Below are 21,307 nucleotides of genomic sequence, written 5' to 3'. Positions count from 1 at the left end.
TGCTTAAAATATGTGTATGTTGATTTTTTTCATCACTGCTTTTTTGACTGTTAAAACTGCAACTGTAAAGTTAATATATGTAGGATAAAATAGTACATTAATCTTAAGCAAGCAATTAATATTTATTTGCTCATGAACGCCAACTCATCGAACTCTTGGGTAAGTGCTTCGAACCGATTCAGAGGTCGCATAAAATACATCCTTCTCAAGCTCTTATATTCCTAATTGCCTTTCGGAATAGCCCACATTTAATAATTTACACTCCCTCCGCTTAAAAGAAAAGAGTCCAGGAACAAATTTAATTTCGTGATTTTAAAATGGAAGTTACAGGGTTTTCCATTTGGTGGCAACTAATTGAACCCAATTCCAACCAAACCAGCTGCCGTTGCAGGTCGTCAGGTGCGCCCAACGACAAGTCCCCAGTTGAAACTCGTTTTTTCTATTTTAATAATAAAACGCGAAGATGTCGAGCTTGGAAAATCAATTCCGACAGTGTGTTGCAGGTTTTAAGAGCGCCTTTTCCACCAGAGACCTTGGTCTGAGTTTCACTCAACGCGTTTTGCTCATCGGCGGAATGAGCCCTCCCCGGCGACCACTCGCAGTATTTATTTCTTCTGCGGTTTTCTCTGGAGCCCCAAGATTCCGCCACACAGATCCCTCAAAAAGTCTCCAACGCTGACCGCTCAGCAAAAGCAGCAAAAGCAGCAGACGCGGCACAAGTTGCAGTCGCTGCTGACGCTGCCGTCGCAGTCGACGCCTGCGCTGCGCCACTCGTCGTCTCGCTCCCACCAAAATGGCCGCACTAGCCTGCTTTCGCTCGCCCTAACGGCAGCCTAGCCGGTGTGCGAGCGGGTCAGAGAGATCCGTCTGCCGTGGGCGCAACAGGGTGCACACTATGCTGCTCCCAAGTGCCACGCCCACGCGCCCCAAAAGCACTAGCTCCAAGAAACCGCCGACAGTCGGGCGGCGGCGGTCCGCTCGCACCGCTTAACGCCCGCGTTTGCCGTCGCGATTGCTGATGTTGCTGATGTCGTCGTGTTTGGATGTTGCTGGAGAAGCTGCTGATGTTGTTGCTGCTGTAGTGGCTGTTGCAGCTGATGTTGTTGCTGCAGCTGCTGCTGTTTATAAATTGGCCATTGTTGCTGCAGTGTATTTGTGGTTGGTTTAACTTAAGTTCCTGCTTATCTCTGCTGCAATTCAAACAGCGGAAGATGTTGCTGTTGTACCTGTTGTTGTTGCAGACGTGTCTCGTTTTGCTGCTGCTGTGGCTGCTTTTCAGAAATGGCCTATTGTTGATGAAGCGTCTTTTGTTGCTAGCATAGCCCAAGTTTCTATGGATTTACTTATCTTGCTGCAGCTTAGACTTTAAGCGATGTTGCTTTTGTTGCTCTGGTTGATAAGTTTGCTGCTGCTCGGCTGATATGACCTTTGTGTTTTGCTTATTATTGTTTCTTCTGGTGGCTGCTTTGTGAACTTGCTCCCGGTTTGGTTGCTTCTGGGTTTCATACAAATGTTTATATTGCTATTGCTTTCTGCCCGCGATGTTCATATGCTATGGTTGATATTCTCTTTCAGATTGTTATTGCTCCTGTTTTTAATCATTGCACTTAATTTTCTGCAAGCTGATATATACGGCGACTGCTAGGTATTGAGTTGCTCTTATATTAGATAAACCTTAGATAATTTTGTACGCTCTTTGGTTACTGATTCTTCTTTAAGCTTTGCTTTTATTTAAACCGTTTCATCTTTAATATTTGTTGCGACTGCAGCTGCGTCTGGTGTGGTCGCTGCTGAATCTGTTATCAATTCGAATCCTTGGGGAGCTGGCAAGGCTCTTAACTTGAAGCTTGGCAATTTCCAGTTGATTGGCTGCACTTCTCGAGATTTTCGATATATCAAGACGAGGGAATTTGCATGCAGAAAATGATGCTTTCTGCCAGCCAGGACACTTACGGCCAAGAGGAACCAGGAGCAGCTGCAGCTTGGCCATCTCCTCCAGTTGGCCTTATGGTGCAAATGGCCTGGAGTTGGCGATGCGAAAAGTGAAAATGCAGTTTCGCATAATTTGATCCCTCCCCAACCCCCCGGCATATCGCTCTCTGCTGCTGCTGATAGTTCTGGGTGCTGCGTCCCGGTACTGAGTCCTTCATCCTGCCGTCTGGTGGCAAGACAATGCCAGTTCTAATCGCAATCATGGTTGCAATGTAATGGCAAAATGCCAAGAGCCTTCCTCCGCTGCGCTCACCTCTCTCATTTCTGCTTCGGTGGTTGTCCTTCGCTGGAATTGCACTTTTTATGGCATTGCAATTAGGGGTAAGCGCATCGATGCACACACACACAGATACACTCAGATAGCGAGGTAAGGGTGCAAGGGCTGCGCACAGCTAAGGGTTGTTAATTATCTACTGAGAGGTGAACAGCGGGCACCCATACCAAGACAACAATTATCTGCGAATGCTATATTGCAACTGTCCAGAATGCCAAACAAATAGTTTTTGAAATAACTTGGTGGAAACGATAGTATATGGTGGGAGACAGTATTTCGATATATTCAACGCGTTAATGAGCTTTTAAAGCTTAAAAAATATTTTTTCTTTCATTTAAACAAGCCTTTTTTGAGAGTTTTTGTACTTAATTAGTATTTTGGTGAAAAACCAGGCTTTAACTCTTTTATATAAAATGAAATTTTAAATCGTCTGGGTGCCAAAAGGAAAATGAAAATTGCTAAAAAAGAATAATTATTAAAATAATTATTTAAAAACATTAAATTGAATCTCATTCGAGTTCAACTTGCTCCTAAATTACGATTGAACAAGAATTTTTAATATAAGTCAAGTGCCGAAGTGTGTTATCAACAAACGATTTATGAAATGGGAAAACCCACAATAAAATCCCCAGGGCCAGCTCTGATCCAAAGTCAGAGTGGAATGCAAAGGTGAAGGGGCATGGTGTGGGACGGGGGAATCGGGTAGATTGGTCCACTGTCGTTGTATTTGCGCATTGTGCAGAAAAGTCGTAAAAATTTCTGCTGTCTACGTTCGAAATGAATGGGGAAAATGAGAAAAGGCCGCCACGCTGCTGGCATTTCTTCTTATTTTTCCGGGGCAGACCGACGAAGAGTTCTTGTAAAGTTTACGAGCGCAAATATAATTCAAATGGTCGTTAATTGCAACAACAGCGAAAGAGGCTCATAAATGGATTGGATACCCGCTTGGGGAAGTGGGCGGGGTTATATACTTGCAACCTCCCCCACGCCACAGCAACAACAAAAAGCTAAGGCAGCTGGGACTGGAGAGCTTTTTTTGCAGCCGGAAAAGCACAAAAGCAAAACAAAGGCCAAGCACGTGGTGGGGATTTTTCGATGGTTATATTTCGAAATTTCCCTATTTCGGTTCAGTAAGCGTTACTGGCTTGGCCAAAAAGTACCAAAGAGGTTAGATTTTGACTGGGAGTGTGTGTGTGTGTCTGTGTGTGCGAGCGCCCCAGGGAAATTTCGAAGCACGTGCGTGTGAGTTGCGCATGAACGGTACACCAACACTTTCGAACAGAAACCCCTCACAGATACTCCTCACACAGATACTCTGCTGTACTGGGGCTACGATATCTGTGAGATACGCACAGATACGGCGGCAGCGCCGCCGGCGTCACAGTCGACGTCGCTGCCGGCGTTTGAGAGACCGAGCGGCGTGCAAGAAATCGTCGGGCAACGGCTTCAAATGAACGCAAAACGTTGGAAAGCAAACAACCGCAAAAAAGCCATCAGCTAAAAATAAAACTGCAACTATCAAAGTGAATCTGTAGAAAATGAGTGATACCTCAGAGTGCCCAGTGTTTATTTAATTGCTTATTTAAATTATATTTACAAAATAAGTTGTGATTTTGTTTCGTTTGTTTGTTTCCCCATTAAATCTCGTCGCGGAACTGGTTTGCACTTTGTATCTTTAATCGCTGCAGCTCGTTTCTGTGTGGGTGAGTATCTGTGTGCGTGGATGACAGCCTGCACTTGCAAACCAGTTTTAAGTATTCCCCATCTATTTCATCTCTTTTTGCAGATAAAAGTGAATGAAACCCTAACGTTTAAACGCCGCCATAAACACCAAATAACAAATTTTCTGGCAAACATGGCATGTCATGGTCCCATTAAACGTGGAAAATCAGCCCAGAAATTCAACACGACGACAACTTTTCGACTGTCCCAGAAAGCAAATATGTATAGTGTACTTGTGTGCGTGCCATTGACATTGACTTATGGTCATGATGGGGTTAGGGGGGAGGTCCCTAAGGGTGGGGGGTTGATGGCTAGAGGGGGGTCTCGCCGCTATGACAAAAACTTGGATTCTCTCGTTTCTTTTTCGTCTTTCGACTTCCACGCACATTTATGGTTTGTTTTGCTCACACACACACGAACACACTCACACTCATACCCACACAAAAGCCTACGCAGCGGTAGAAAGAGAGGGAAGGAGCAGCAGAGAAAGAGACGAAACATGTCTCGGATGATGATAAACGCCTCTCGTCTATTTTGGCGGGTCCATGAATGAAACAATTGCCCCGAATGACTGACTGCCAGACAGATAGCTACAAACTGCCCTTACGGGGGGTCAAATGGGGGTATTTTCCGGTTTCGGGGGCTTTTCGGGGGACCTGAGGGAACAAGGACCGGGAACTTAGGGCCCGGAAAGCCGACAGCAATGAACAATGTGCTACGACAAGAGTCTGATGAGACAGACCATCATGAAGCTCATCATCGTCGGCGATAATAATGATTTTCATTTGCACATTCCACCCGTTTCGCTGTTGCCGGCTTCCAGCATTCGGTTTGCATTCAGTGGGGCAGGTTATTTATGGCACTTTTCCTATCGCCACTCACTGGAGTAATCGATTTTTATTGGATTAATATGGCTTTCCGCATGATTTGGCCTTCTTTTCGTTATCACTTAGCAGGTTTCTTGACGCTGAGGAGTGGACCATGACTAAGACTCAGTGAACTGGAAAAGCTGGTAAGACTTTTACGTTTCTCCTACAATTATTGTAATTTAATTGCCAGATGTAAATAACCAGATTTACTTTATAATGCATCTTTTAGTTAGGAATTTGAATAATTAATTATTTAATGGGTTAATGTTTCAAACAGGTTTTTATATAATGTTGGTAGACCACTTATGTTCACCCTCTCTAGTGGGTCATTAACGATTGGTTAAAAATAAGTTTATAAGGCATAACGGCTTGCTCTTAGTATTTATCACCATTGCCTCGGCCTGAAGTTCCAAGAACCTAGAACCTGCCCTCAGCAATTTTCCCCACCCTGTACCCTGTTCCCATGGCGAATGGGGCGTATGCGCAATATGTCTGCGCATCCAGCATTCGACCAGAAATCGGTCAAACTGCCACCTGGCTACTTATTAGCGGCACTAAATCAAATCAGCCGGCCCGGACAGACAGATTTTACGAGCGGTGCGCCAGTTACGGAGCTGCATTTTTCACATGCGTATAAATCAATCAGAAGGGGCCCCGACTTTGGGCATCAGCCCAAAAGGTCCGAAAAGGTTCGAAAATCGAATGCAGAGGTCGTTCCCTGAACTCAGATCAGTTACAAACTGCACCAGCAATGGCAGTGCAGACGACAGCCATAAAGTTTAGTTTTACGACTGCCAAACGCATAATTAAGCACTCTCACCTTCACGAACGCATTCGCAGGGGCGGTTTTCGGGTTTTGAGTCTCCGACTCACACACACAAAAACACACACGCACACACACGAAGACCCACCCCCTGAGACAATGGCGGCCAAATGGCAAAAACAGCCCGCTTGTTTTTATCCCCGTTTATCCGAGTTTTGATTGCGATATTCGGGATTTCGTTCAATGCGAACAGATGCAGGCGTGAAGCATCAAAGGTGGCAATTGAAACATATGCAGAGGGAACAGTCTTCACTCGCTTAAGCGAACTCTAATTGATTACCTTTCTGGAATACACATATGATCGCCGATTGTGCCTCTCCCTTCTAAGGCGCTAAATAAAACAATGGCTACGAACACTCATTTTTCATTCCAATAATATATTAAAATGAAATCTGTCGGTCTCATAGTATGCACTGCCAAGATTCCGAAATAATGTGATATTGTATGAATTCATGCTGTTGTCGGGGGTGGTTATTCGATTATTTTGTCCATTTCGACCATTGCCCCACTCCGTAATGAGGCTGCAGAAATGCCAGAGATGCGAGGAATTTACATGTGTGGCTAACGCCCCGAACATTAAATTAATGCCCCCGGTCGGTCGGTGTGTCTGGCCTTGTGAATATTATCAAATTGTCGAGCTCGACTTGAACCTTGGTCGTCGCCGCTTCGACTTTGAATGCATGAATTGCCGGCAGACAGTCTAATTTGGCCATTCAAATTGCAGCTCAGACAAGAGGCAATCGTTATGGCAGCTGCTGCTCCATGGAGCATAAATTGCACACTAATTGTGTCCATTTCAGGGCGTCGCTTTGTGTCTTCACATCCAGCCCAGCCACCCACTTGGCCGGCCATTAGTCGTTTTAATAAAACAAAATAAACTAAAATACAGTGGCGAACTCTGTGCGCAAGTGTCGTGGCCATCTTCAACCTCAGACCGGGTACTGGGTCCAAGTCTGGATTCCAGTCTCTGTCTCTGGCATTTCCTCCAACGACCTCGAATTTTCCGCTGGCGTGGCTGTCGCCATCGCCATTGCCATCGCCTCGTGTTTAGTTTGGGTGTGAAATCTAATTTGAAAAGTTTGTGTAGTCATTTTGATGCCGGAGCGCACTCAGCAGCATATGCTACCCACCGCCTGGGTTTTCTTTTCTAATTTTGTTTGCAAGTCATTGACGGCAATATTGCCCGGTTCCACCAAAACCCAAGACCCTCCGCCTGATTTCAGACATCTCTGTCCACCGGCTGCGACTCGAGAATTTTATAGGAACCGCACCGAGCACATTTGCCAGACATTGAACGTGAGCATTCAGAAATTTAAATTAGAATTTCCAGCAAATAGTTTTGAAGCAGGCTCTAGGAAAGAGGGAGGCGTTTGTTGAAATAATTTTATGACTATCAGGATACAAATGTGGGATTTAGAATAAATAGAACGAAATAAAATGAATGCGATATATTTTAAGTCTTTGCGTTGACTTTCTTAAGCTATAATATCATTCAATTGCTTTTACTTCTTTTAGTAAATACTTAGATACAATAATATTGTAATAGAGTATTTTCTCATATATTTATTGTATAAAATAACTAAACTTGGATTACACAAATTGATGTCGTATTTAAATTAAAATCAGTTGAAATAATTTTAATTTAAATTTTTAATTTTTGGAAAAATTAGTTTCAATATATTTCCTTATTAAATACGAAACCAGAATTTAAAATGCTCTTGGTCTCGCCGCAAAGTCAATTCGAGGTGAAGCAAATTTGAAAACTAAATTAAGCTTCAATTCCTGGGACATAATCCCCGATGGGCGATAAAGAAATATACTTCACGGAGGGAAAAGAATGAAATAGAACAGAGCAGAATAATTGAGGAGACAAAATAAAAAAGGTGGAAAAGAAATGAAAACTCATTTGGAAACTGCGCCCCAGAGGTGGTGAGTGCTCCCACAAAAGTTTAGAAATGTGCAGGGTTTCCATGCGTGGGTGTGCAGTTCCTCGGGATGAGGATGAGGATGAGCTGTGGAGCGTGGAAACAATCAACTGAAAGCGTTGATGGTGACGACTTCTCCTCGTTCTTGTGGTCCATGCCAGGTATAGCCGCAAGAGGGGCTGGGATGCGGAATGCGTCTGCTGGCAACAATGGCGCAATGGCGCAATGGCGTCTGTAATTTCGAGCAATTGTTTCCGTTCTCCCGCGACGCTTTTGTCTGTACTGTTCGCCTTGCCTTCTTGCTTTTGGTGCCGCCCAGTGGAGCGTGCATTTAACACCACTTGCCGCAGAGGACTCATCTGCAGCTCCAGTTACAGCATTTTGGCACCTTTGGCCGGGATGGCAACGATTTGCCATAAAGTCACGTACCTTGATATCGGGCGATTTGGCGAGCTCTGTCTCTGGATTTCTGGCAATGGTAGAGCATCCCTTGGCTCGTTGGCTCGTTGGCTCGCCAAATTGTCGCACATTCTTAGGGGAGTTCCAGGTCCCGAGTATCTTCACTATCCCCAAAAAACCTGCTACCAAGTCCGCCCTCGACGCTCGTTATGCGGGCGGTCGGCCGTATGTTTAGCACATCCCACTGGCCGTCCGCTGGGAGTCGGCGTTTTGCATTGGAATTTGCTTTGCCAAATGCCGCCATTTAGGGTTGTGCCAATAAAAAAATGATATTTATGGTTGTAACGGCCGTTCTGCGTGTACGCCCTCCCCACATCGAACACCGCCCTAACTTCACCCTCCCCGAACGCCTGACAAGCCCATCCGAAAACTGCCGGTCAAAGTATGCAGAGACATAAAGACACGGGCCCAGGCACAGTTGGACTAGGTATTAAGATTTCACATGAAAAAGATACAAGAGTTTATTGAACAAGATTCAAGAATTTCGTAAAGATCTTAATAATAACTTCTCATTAAATTAAAATTTAAAAATATACACGGTATAAGAGTAAATACAGTGCACAGTTTAGATGCTAATAGAACATATCAATGCGATCAAATGGGATTTTTACATTAAGAACTTAACAAAAAGATTTCCATTTTAATTAGGAAATTAGGAATTAATAACTTTACAACAGATTTAACTTATTCGGTTTTAAAATCCATATCTTATGTTATTTATTACATTTCGTTTTTTTCCAGCCTTTTCTACTAAAAGTTTGTTATTGGACCACTGTTGCCAGGGGTTGCCACGGCACACAAATGAAATCTCACAGGCATAACGAGCTCATGACTCTTTGCTGGCAAGGGTTGGGCAGGAAAAAAGGAAGTAGCACAGAAGCAGGAGCCAGGAGCCAGGACTCTCACACACACAGTCGGGCACTGACATAGGCAAATATATAGTGGCTGAGACTTGGGCACATACACATAGAAAAATATGGCACGTACTCCACGAGAGCCATAAGTTTACGTTTTATATCGGGCAAACTGTGCAATATTATAAATTTTGAATTTTATCTTGGGCATTAGATTGCCAGAGAGTTGCCTGGTTGGCTGCGAACCTCTCTACTTCACTCCCAGTCTCCCGCGCATTTCCCAGGCTTTGTGTGAGTTGGGTTGGATGGCCGACCGCCCCTTTCTTGTTAGGGATTAAACGAAAGGACGTGCTCGAGGGCGCAAGTAGGAGCTCCTGGCGGATGGGGCAGGTGGGTAATGGATGGCAACAAAGGGTGATTATCGCGATTGGCGAAATAGTTGAGCTGGGGCTGGGAATATTAATGCCAGAGGTATCTGGGAACTTTGTGCGTTGTCGTAACTTCTTGAACTTACTGTTTTCTTTCGCTTTCTATTCCACGCTTTCTATTTTCCAGGACCAAGGACATCCATTGATGGCGGAGTATAAAGACACGTCTTATGTGACAAGTGCTGGCTAAACGTCTGAGGTTATCGCATTCATTTTCGATTCTCGGGTCCCATCCCTGTTGAAAAATCAGCCGGACAGCAGCAACCACCGAACAGGGCACAGGACGACCGGAAGTGAGGAAAACGCTTGTAAAATCAGTCGCACACGAGTGCGAGCGAGACACGAGCGAACGGGCCGAAAGGAAACGACAATTACGAGGACATGCCGGCTTGCTTTTCTGCTTTTCCTGTCTGCTCCTTTCAGTTGCGGCCGTGCAATCGTCGGGTCAACAACGCCGCGTGTCCGATTTCGATCTACAAATTATAGTATAAGTCTTCACATCTGGACTTGATTTCATCTTTATCCGCATCGGGATCCGCGACGACGCGTAATTTTCAGCACTTTTGGACTAAGGCGATTCTGTGCGACCTCGTAAACGTATACTGAATGTATCCTGAGTGTATCCTATCCGGTATACCTTCAGTATACGTAACACGAGAAAGCACGAGCAACGTGGGATGTGAAACACTTTTTAAGACACCTTAATACACGTAGCACTTTGTTATTTGGTATCACACTTGCTTATAAATACACAATTTAAACATATATATTTCAATAAATGCCGCTATAAAATTAAAAATACTTCGATTTACTGTGTCTGAAATTTCTTTTGACGTACCAGATGATAACAGCTGATTAAGTTCAACGACAATTATGCTCAACTCTATTGCATTACAAATTAAAACTTCCAACGACAAATATTCAAGATTGTAGATTGGACGGCTCAACATACTTGCATTACCAACATAGCCATAGGCCCCTGCAGCCAGTGCTATACCATTTAAGTTAATTAAGTTTTTTAAACTACTCTATCTATTATAATAAATAAATAAATAAACTTGCATTGAGAATATATACAGTTTTTGAAGTATCGAACACAGAAAGCCTTTCATTTGACTTAAGTCAAAACGACAATTAGGTATACGCAATTTTTTTAATGGGTCATATATAATCTGTGTCATAATATCACATTTAATATACTCATAAAATATTTTGGCTGTTCTTATCCTGCATTTTTCAACACACCGTAAAGTATTCAAGCAAGCCATAAATTTGGCTTGTCCTCTGACAAATTAATCTTTTAAATATTTAAAAATAATTTTCGTTGTTCATGAATGGATTTTAAGCAAATAAGGATCATAAGCAAGAACTTTTTGGCGGATATCAAAAGTAAGGCATTTGTTATTGTATACAATAAAAAAATTTAAACATATATATTTCAATAAATGCCGCTATAAAATTAAAAAATACTTTCGAATTTTACTGGGTGTCTGGGAAAGTTTCTTGGCACGCAACCTGTTGCTTTTGAGCGTGGGACCAGATGGATGAACAGCTGATTTAAGATTCAACCAGCGACAATTATTATGCCTCAACTCTATTGCATTATAAATTAAAACTTCAAACGGCTCAACATACTTGCATTACCAACATAGCCATAGGCCCCTGCAGTTAGTGCTATACCATTTAAGTTAATTTAGTAAACTATTCTATATATTATAATAAATAAATAAATAAACTTGCATTGAGAATATATACAGTTTTTGAAGTATCGAACACAGAAAGCCATTCATTTGACTTAAGTCAAAACGACAATTAGGTATACGCAATTTTTTTAATGGGTCATATTAATCTGTGTCATAATACCACATTTAATATACTCATAAAATATTTTGGCTGCTCTTATCCTGCATTTTTCAACACACCGTAAAGTATTCAAGCAAGCCATAAATTTTGGCTTGTCCTCTGACAAAATAATCTTTTTAAATATTTAAAAAATAATAATTCGTTGTTCATGAATGGATTTTAAGCAAATAAGGATCATAAGCAAAGAACTTTTTGACGGATATCAAAAGTAAGGCTTGTATTGTCAATACAAAAAATTCTATAAGTATATTCATTTTTAGTACAACTAGTATAAGGGCCATTACTTAGAAATATACCATAGTTAGAAATTTCCTACATATTAATAGTCAGTTTTAAGCAATAAAAATCAATAACATAAGGAAAATAATTTTGATAAAACTATAAATACTCTGTCTACAGTAAAGCCAGGAATATCAGGCAATTTTTAACGGCAACTAAAGCCCTGAAAAACCTTAAACCAAATTCAAAATCTGTATTAAATAACCCAAATCAATGAACAGTATTTAATCTTGACTTTTACAGCGCCACTGGTGGTCATACGGGAAAACCAACACAACGCCCTCTTTTGCGTTATTTCTGTACTAGTAACTTCAATGCGCATAATCTATTTTCACATGAAAGAAATTTCGGGGTTGAAAACGGTTTCTTATAAGAACGGGCCTGCAAAAAATTGGCAAATTCAGCAAATAGAATAGAGCACTGATAGCATAATTTGAGTACTAATTCTTTCCAAAAATGTTGGTATATTATATAATAATAAATTTCTTTAAATGTATACCCCTGCAGAGAGCAGATTTGTTTTGATTAGTCTTTGGAAAGTACGCTCAAAAAAATATTTACAATTCAAAACATCGGCTGACTTAAAAATGTATTGTGGCCCCTCTTGTATTTTGTTTTTCTGTCATTCTGAATCTCCAAGATGCCGGTGTTCAAGCCGTCGAACCTCAGCTGGCAACTAGTGCTCAAATAGAGAATACAAAGTATCTCGCAGATACCCCAGCCTGACGATGAGGAGGGGGAGAAGGGAGAGAAGGAAGAAAAGAACCACAACGAAGGAGATAACGAAGCCAAAAACGAAACTCGCTCGGCAACAACAAGTAAATAAATTTATGAGCATGCCCAGCTCTCGTTCTCTTCTCTCTCCGTTTCTCCCTCCACTGCCCTCCTGCACTCTCACTATACCGTTGTCATGGCAACAATGGCCGCTGCGAAGGAGCGGGCAAAGCGGAGAGCGAGAACATTTAATTCGGCCATATTTGATTTTGGACATGCTGTCATTGCTCTCGATTTTCGGGGTGGGTTTTCGGTATCGGTATCTTGCAGTGCGTCTGCTCCGTTCATCTTTGTACATTTGTACATTTGTATCTGTGCATCTGTACATCTGTATCTGCAGCCGGGGTTCCGCCGGCATTGTGAGATGGCTTTAACTTTAACCTCTGGCGCAATTTCCCGGCCCATGACTTTTTCGGGCACAATCATGGCAGTTAATCCCTTATTAATTTTACGATCTCCGCAACTGGGGAGCTGGGTTCGAACACGTCTTTAAAGACACATAAATCAATTTCATGTCGCCTGAAACTGAGGCTACCTATTGTATATATTTTACCTAAATTAATATGCATCGAGAGGCTTATTGGGTCTAAATGGCCATCGATTAACTATAAAATTGGCGATTTACGATTGCGACCATAAAATCTTGATTCGAGTTCGTATAGCAAAAGCCAATCGGAATTGGAATCGGGCTGGGTTCTTTTCTGGCGCTGGAACCACATTATCTATAAATATCGCTAGTGGAATTTATGGGCAAGTCTAAAGCTGTCGAAAATTGATTTACGACCCATGAGTCGACAGCGAAAAGTGAGTAAGATATTGACGGAGTGTTTCACAAAATACCACCCGTCCAATACACCTGTCCTTAAAATGATTGAGGCTCCATTAGCTTTCCAAACAAGTGGACATAAAATATGTACATTTGTATTTATAACGCCTTCATAACAAAGCTCGACATTCCATGTCTGTTAGCCATTACAGTAGGTGAGAATTGAATAAATATACTGCGTCCTTTAAATTACCTTTTAAGTATATAAAGATCATAAAATATGGCTGTAAAGTTAATGCAGAAAGCGAAATAAATTATTGGATTCGGTTCCGCAGAGATTGCCTAGCTAATTGTAATGCATTTCCTTTCGTAAATCGTAATTAGATGGAAAGCGAAACCCTTCATAGGATTCATTTTGATGGCATGTCCTGGAACCAAGCCACTTCAAAATGTAATCATGATGCTATTGATAATTTCATGCGGACATTCCGCATAGGTTCGCATCTTTATGACGCCGTCAAATCTCAATAAAAATCAATAAAAACGCTGGATTGGTACCCATACTCAGATGGTTAATAAAGCGATTACTTATCGGTTTTTGTATCAGTATCAATTGGCGTTACTTACGAGTGCCCAGAGTATCCATCTGCAAGTCCCTCGAAGAACTGCAAATAAAGTCGGAGAAGATGTCATTAATAATCTTCGCGTGTCTGTAAAATTACTCGAGTTAAAAATTGTCAATTAATGCACTTATTTCCAACCAGACTTTGGCTGATAAGGCACAATGAACCCAAGGAACTGGCATCAATTTCAATAACTCGAAGGCAGAGATTTTTAGGCAGCCCAGCCGGGGACGGGGTAATTTATGCATTCTTTGTTCTGTCTACATGTCAGTCGTGATATTTCATTTAAAAAACAACAAGGGAAACAACTCAGAGTCATATATAGTATGTATATAAACAAACAAGCTAAACGTGCACTTGACATGACAGACAACGCGAAGGAAGAAAATAATACAGAAACCGTGGAAAATGGGCTTGGGATTGGGATTGGGTCTGGGATTGGGTCTGGTATTGCGATTGCGGTTGCGATTGCCGAGTGACCACAGCGTTCAGAATATGTTAATGCAGTCGCCCATAAGACATTCGAAATTGCCATAAATAAGCAGCCCAGTGACAGGCGTCATTTTCGAATTCCTGCGGAGACGATTCCAATCCATTCCACTCCATTCCCGGCGGATAGGATGCGTCATTAGCCCCTAGATTGTATGGGTGTTGTCCGGGCCAAGAATAGCCAAAACACTCACGTCATGCTGGAAATCGGGGGTAGCGCATATAGGGGCTTCTTTTTGCGACCTCGAAATCATAATTCAGGATTTTATGGCCTTTTAAGTGCCATTAAGTCAACTCTTTCCTCGCCCGCGGCGTTCTGCCGAGGCCACTTTCGATTTTCCTTGAACATTCGCTGCCGGCAATTAAACATTTTGTAATTGCAACTCTTTGACGTAGCAGAACGGAACCGAAACGAAGCGATCCCAAGCGAAAAGAGCCCGACCATCCCAGGCGATTTGTGATTTTTTAGATTTTCACTCTATTTGCGGTGCTGCGCCCACACAGATACTGAGATACCAAAACGTGAAGGCAACAGCAAATTCAAGGCACCGCGGCCGTTAAAACTGCTTTATGGACCCTAAAAACGGAAAACGAAAGCGAGAGTCTCGTTCAAGAAGGAACATGTGTAGGGGTTCGTTTTCCCATTTCCACTCGCATTTTACTCGGCCGGTCACGCGGCAGAAGGATTAATATTTTTATGGAGCACTTTTCTGGCTGTTTGCTAAATTTTGCAACAAATTGTTTTACGGCCCGCGGGAGAGATTCTTATTCATTTCCACCAGCAATTGTGCGAAAATCCCTCTTGTAGGAATTTTTAGGGCTTAAATGATTAGCAAGATACGCCCATTTTAATTTAATATTTTTGTAGTTTTCTTCATTTGCCAGAAAGTTATGCCTAACTGAAGAACGCTATAACATAATACTGAAATCATACTGAAATATACATAATTAAATCATGATGCTTGTATGATATTTTCTAAAAACTCATAAGATGTGCCACTCATAAGATCATCTTCATCATAAGAAGGCTAGAATTCAAATTCGTGGTTTTCTAAGGCGATTGAAACCCAATATCCCTATTGCGAAGTGTCGAGCTAAATTGAAATTTATAAGCATAAGATCTTCTTAAATAATTTTTAGATTACCTGACGCAATCTCATTAGCAGACGACTTTCAATGTTAGCTGTGCCATTCCTATGCAAAATCGCGTTTGAAAGTGTCAATGAAACGAGCGACTTAATACCCAGCCAAACAAAGGAAATATTAGCTATCAAATTCCGCGGACCGAGCGTGCGAGTGAGAAAGCAGGGCCTGTTCTTCTCACCTGTCCGTTCACCTGAGCTTCGGCCCAGTTCTAGGAAGCCACTATTGATAATAGTCCGCTCCTCTGGATCCGAAACCCTTCATCTCCCCAATTTCGATCTCCCTCGGCGACGGGGAAACGGCTGCCATTTATGCGGTTCGAAAGCGCCTAAAGTAAACATTTAATTGCGCCATTAATTGCGCGGTAAGTGTGCCAGATGCACATGCTCGTGCTGAAGGGGCCTGGGCGGGGCCAAGAAAACAAACAAATTCCTGTTGGTTTGGTTAAGTGCCCAGCGGTGCACTCGAGAGAAGAAGCTCCACTCCACTCCACTCCACTCCACTCTGCTCCTCCGGAAGACCCTATCCCGCCGACTTTTACGAGCAGCGGAGTCTTCCATTAAGGCGCTCGGGGCTTGTTTCCCTGCTTTCTCCGGTCCTGATCTTCCATTTCCCCACTCTTTTTCCCAGACTCCATTTTTCTCCCCATTCAAAAAAATGCTCGGGATCTTGGTATGAAATTTCTTAAAACAACATTCTTTATTCCATCTTGAAGTGCTTTAAATCTCATCTCAAGCTTAGATAAAGAAATAGCTTGAAGCCAAATTCACTTCAGCCTGAAACATAGCATTTTTCCCAGTGTAACGGGGCACCACCTTGCATCCCGAGTTCCAGTCGCTCGGCAACTTCTGCGGCATTAACTTTGTGCGTTTAATGCGGAAAATTATTGTCAATACAATCGACTTTTTATGATGCTTAAGCTGACAGTTTTTGTAGCTGTTCCTGTTTTAATATTTGCCCTTTAGGCGTTTCCTCTGATCACGGTGTTCACATGATCGGGGTCCCACTGCATTCCCATTTTCTTAATTATGATTCAATTAATGAAGAGTAAACATCGGCTACTGGCCAAATACAACAAGAGTTTATGAGTGTTGGTAACAAAACAGACTGACTTCTATTTAAACCGAAACATTGTTATCGTACAATTATTTATAAAAACCATACTGAACACATTTCTGGAAGTATTCAAGTTAAGAGACATTATATACAACCAGGTGTAAAGCCCCAAAAGCATTTACTATTTGCGTTAAGATCGAGCCGATTAAGCCGAATTCCATTTGCCAAAAATGAAACGACGCACGACGCGCCGCCTGGCGCCATTAACTTAATCGAACAGAAAACCAAACAAAAGCAGAAATTAACATTAAGCCCTTCGTCGGTTTGGTTTTCTGGGTTCGGGGGAATTGTTTCAGGTTTTCGGGCCTTGGCTGCTCTTGGCTGCTCTTGGGTGCCGTGCTCTCCGATCAGCTAGTGAATGCCCTAGAAAACCTGCACAACCCATGGGAATGTTGACTCCCGAGTGGGTGCGTGTGTGTTTGCCAATTTAAAATTCTGTGGCGTAAGCAGAGGAACCCACGGTTCGCCACCTTCATCCCCGTTTACCAGGCGAACTACATTAAATTTTAGAAAACACAAAATGCGGCTTTCCGTTTTCCCTGCTTGGCAAACAATTTCACATAAATTTACGTTGAATTACAACCAACAATGTGTGCAAATGCACTGGGGGAGTGGCAGGGTCGGGGCTTTTTACCAACTTGTGACTCGGTCCTGTGCTCTGCCATCTTTTTGGCAAGCCAGAAAATGTATTCCAGACACGCATCGGGCCATTTTGCAAACGTGCCACCGAATGAGGCTCAACTCCGGACCCCGCATCCCCCGAAACTGAGCAAACACACAACCGCAACGACATCCGCCCAACCACTCAGAGGACCCCAAAAACTTTCCGGCTGACTTTGCTTTTATTTTCCTAGCCCGCTTCCCATCCCGAAATCACGAGTACAAAACGAAGGACAAACTTTTTCCTTTTTTTTTTGGCGAAATAAGTAAAGTTTGAATTTGGCAAACACAAATTACTTCTGCGACTCCATTCGCTGTCAGGACCCTCTAATTTCAGCTCAGGAAGGCATAGTTTAATCTATATTATATCCTTAAATATGAGAAAATTGTAGATCTAGACATCTTATTTAATAGAATGATTTTAAAACATTATATGATTTAAAATACTTAAACTACGAACTAATACAAAGTAACAATTAAATGATATAGCTTTAACAATACATAGAACTTAAAAGTAGTAAATCCTTCTTTCTAAGGCACACAAAACTTTTACTAAAATCATTAAATGTTAAATGTGGAAGATTTTCTTTCAGCTGAAACGATGTAAGAAAATGTCAGATCTGTCGGAGAAAAAATTGCCAGCTCCAAGCGAACGAAAACCAATGCCTCCCTAAGGGCACGAACATAGTTTCCACCATTTTTCCTCCAGGCTTTCTTGTACATTGTATAATCGCGCCCGTTGAAAAATATATGAAATAAATAAATAATAAAAATACACCGGCTGGGAGGAGCAACGATGGCAAGTAGGGGTGGAGTGGGTGCGGCCCAGAAATGCCATTTGCTGCCTCCCGAAACTTTTCCCTCTTATTGCAGCTGTCGGACTCGAGGTACTTTGCGTTGGTAACTTATGGATACGACGGAAGGAGGAGCAGAAAGGTGAGCAAATTGCCAAACGGATGTGGGGCTGCTGGTATGCTGCCCACCTTGGGAAGCTGGCGTGTAATTTGTATCTAATCTTGCCTCATGTTTATATAAAAGCAACGACAGCAGGGGAAACTATTTGCTCCACACAATTTCTGCAATATGGCGATAGCTCTGCCCGGAGAAAGAAGTCCTCCCTTCGTCCTTCTCCCAGCTTGGAGCCCGACTTGGGTCCGGACGACGGAGTCTAAGTGGAACTACATACATATATGCATGGCCAACTGGGGCTGTGGCTTTCACAGGCAGCCAACCAAAAGGGCGGGTGGTTTGTGGAATTTTAATAAAATTGCAGCATTGCCAACTAAAGATAGATACTTTTCGTGTAATTTACGATGATGGTGGAACAGCAATGATGGCGAACGATAGCAAAATGACGAAACTATTTCGAGGAGCGGGAGATGTAGAGATGGAACAGGGGAGCTCACCATCCAAAGTTGCCACATGGGTGCCTCGCCCAGAAATCAGCGATGGTAATCAGCCTTAAACGTCGAACTTCATAGGAAAATGTGACAGTTTTACTTTGGCGATTGTAATAGTTTGGTAGATGAGAATTAGGCAAAAGCTGTTCATTTTATTGAACTTTAAGATTATTAGAATTTATCCTTTCAATACACACTTTCAAGCTAAAGAGCTTAAGAGAAATCCTTTTCTTAAATCTATAATATTCTCTTATATTATATAATGGGAAAAAATCAGGAAGTCAACCCTTTTTTGTCTGCAATACTGTTTCAGACACTACTTTTAACTTAACAGGGTAATTTTATTTTATTAGATTTGATAAGCTATTATAACCAGATTTGTTTTGAAAGTTTATAACTATAGGTAGGACGTAACCATTTACCAAGCCATTCCCCATTATAGTTATGAGAGTTTTTCTCCAGTTACGATAACCCCTATTATCCTAATTTGAGGCTCCCTCGGTGGCAATTTCCCCATGTGGCAAAGTCGCATTTAATCAGCCAACTTATGTCGTGGAGCACTCAGCTCACCCGAACTGGAGCCCTGTCCCTGTGACAGAGCTTGGCTTATTTATTGATGAATTCAACGGCACGTTGACACGAAACCCCACCGAAAAATGTGTGGGAGGGGGCCGCACCAAAGTGGCTTCTTAATTTTACCCAATTGATCAATTTCCTCCTGCCGACCGAACGAATGCATATATGCATGCAGATGGAAATAGCTTGCCCGCCGTTGATTGGCGACTCGACCCTGAATCGAGTCGAATACCCTAATCATTTCAGCGGGATGGGGTCCTGGGCCATTGGGCCAAGTTAATGTAATTGCAGGGCGGTAATTGGCCGTGGGTGGCTTCATTTGCGCCAAATTGGAAGTCCATTAAGCGACGCACTTTTAATTACGCGTGCGGCGACCAAATTGCCAATCGAGCTAAGACCCAGACGCAGGACACTTTCCAATCTCACTTGATGGCTACCTGGTGGAATAGATAGATGGATAGGAGAAAGTTTCCCGGTTACCTGCATCAGGTGCCCAGCCGCGAACGAGTTGCGAGACCCTTTCCCGAAATTCCTCAAATGGCGAGGCGTAAAATTTTTGTTTTAACCAAAACAGACACCAACTTTTTGCACGGAACGGAGGCGCATATTTCTGTGTTATTTTTTATGATATGCGGCATAAATGGATTTCAAAATGCTGCCAAACAGGCAGCTGAGACGCATTGTCCTCCCGACCCTTTGGTCCCTTCAATGGAACCCCGTCTACGTCTCGTCAGGTTGGCAGACAAAGGGTTGCAGCTAGATGACAATTGTTGCGATTCCCCGGCACAGAATCGTAAAAGGAAGAGGCCGTAAATCAAAATCAGAGTTCGTTCTGCGCAAAAAGTGAAAGTTGGGAGCATTTCACCGCCCCTTTCCTCGAGGGCCGCCATATGGAAAATGGCCACCCCATTCACCTGGTGCCTCGGAGAGCGGCGGAAAGAAAGGCGGAAGGATGCGGTCGCTTCTGGGGTGGATTTGGTCTTAAGCCCGGCATGTAAATGTTTCGTTTAATCCTTGCGATGGCAACAGTTGCCGCTGTTCCCATGGAAATCGGTCCTTCATTAGATAAACCGCAACAAAAGGACCCGGCCAGAGCCGCCCATTTTGCTTACCTATTTATGAAATGCGTTTTACTTTCATTCCACTTAATCGCAAGATGCCATTTACTTTGGAGCGACTTCAATTGAAAGTCCGCTCCCCTTCCTAAAGGGCGTGTCCAGGGCTTCCGACTTTGTGAAATGGCTTACAAGATGGTAAACATTTACCTTTCGTCTCACAAATGGCATGTTCTGCAAAAACCGTTTAATAAATTGAAACGAAAACAATTGAAGGCCCTTCATATTGGACGGGTTAGCAATAAAGGGTTGTTCTCTCTTAAAATGGATTGAGTTGAACTGAAATATTGACTTCAATACCTATGAAAATAAATCGAACTAAAGAGAATTAAAAATAATTTATTTAAAATATAGATATTAGATATAGATAGAGATAGACTGCAGATCATGAAATTAATTCATTTGGTAAAACCGTTTATTATATAACATACAATATATGGGATTACCCCACCACCTAAGTCCATTTTACCATAGCGACAAGCATAGAATTGATTATTTAATTTGAACTTAAGCCCTTTGAAATACCTCGGAGCTGCCAGCGAGACATTTAATAAAATGAACGAGCCGATCGGATATCGACGATATGGTCGGGGATTCGACTTCGAAGAAGTGGTAAAGTCCCTGATTGATTTACTGCACTGTCTAAAGTGGCTGGGCGATAACCAAAATGGATGCGGTGCATTCCCAATGCCCAAAGTGCCAAGAAAATATTAAAATTCAATGCATTTTAGGCGGGACAGACGGCGAACCGAACCGCTTCATAAATTTCCCGCTGCAGCTCCCCAGAGGGAGGAGAAGGGGTCTTGGCTGAAATCTGTTAGCGTTAGCGGAACATGTGTTAATTTTGGGATCGTTAAAATTGTGCCACAAGATATGGCGATAATGAGGATGGAGATTGAGTTCGGTTTAGGGCTAGCATAAATATTTACCCGAATCCGAATGAAGAATATATCAAAAAACACCAAACAAAGCCCCAGACAAAGTAAATAATTTATTTATTTTGAATTATTTCAAGACACGCTGTTCGGGAAGATAAGAGACAACGGAGTCGGGTTAGGTCATTGTCAGCTTGGATTTTAGTCACTTAAATACGAGCTGGAAATATGAAAATGAACGACAAGAGACCTGACCACCAGCAACAACAGTAACAAAAATGC

At 42.4% G+C, this 21,307-nt stretch overlaps 1 protein-coding gene across 3 annotated transcripts in view; it reads right to left on the bottom strand.

Moving 5' to 3' along the window:
- Positions 1 to 21,307, bottom strand: part of LOC122620307 — a 74,105-nt gene that overhangs the window by 17,784 nt on the left and 35,014 nt on the right. For 2 of the 3 annotated variants that reach the window (XR_006326122.1, XM_043797702.1), the window contains one exon: positions 13,656 to 13,693. Coding sequence is in view for 2 of the 3 variants with exons in the window: in XM_043797702.1 (XP_043653637.1) it covers positions 13,656 to 13,693 (38 nt within the window). In the remaining variant the exon portion in view is untranslated. Of the gene's footprint in view, positions 1 to 328; positions 562 to 13,655; positions 13,694 to 21,307 lie in introns of those variants that run through there. The other variant, XM_043797704.1, reaches the window with a different exon arrangement.

This window comes from Drosophila teissieri, chromosome 3R (genome assembly GCF_016746235.2).
Source record: "Drosophila teissieri strain GT53w chromosome 3R, Prin_Dtei_1.1, whole genome shotgun sequence".
NCBI lineage: Eukaryota > Metazoa > Arthropoda > Insecta > Diptera > Drosophilidae > Drosophila > Drosophila teissieri.
The sequence above is the reverse complement of the archived record's forward strand: the minus strand, read 5'-3'. Positions and strand labels throughout refer to the sequence as shown.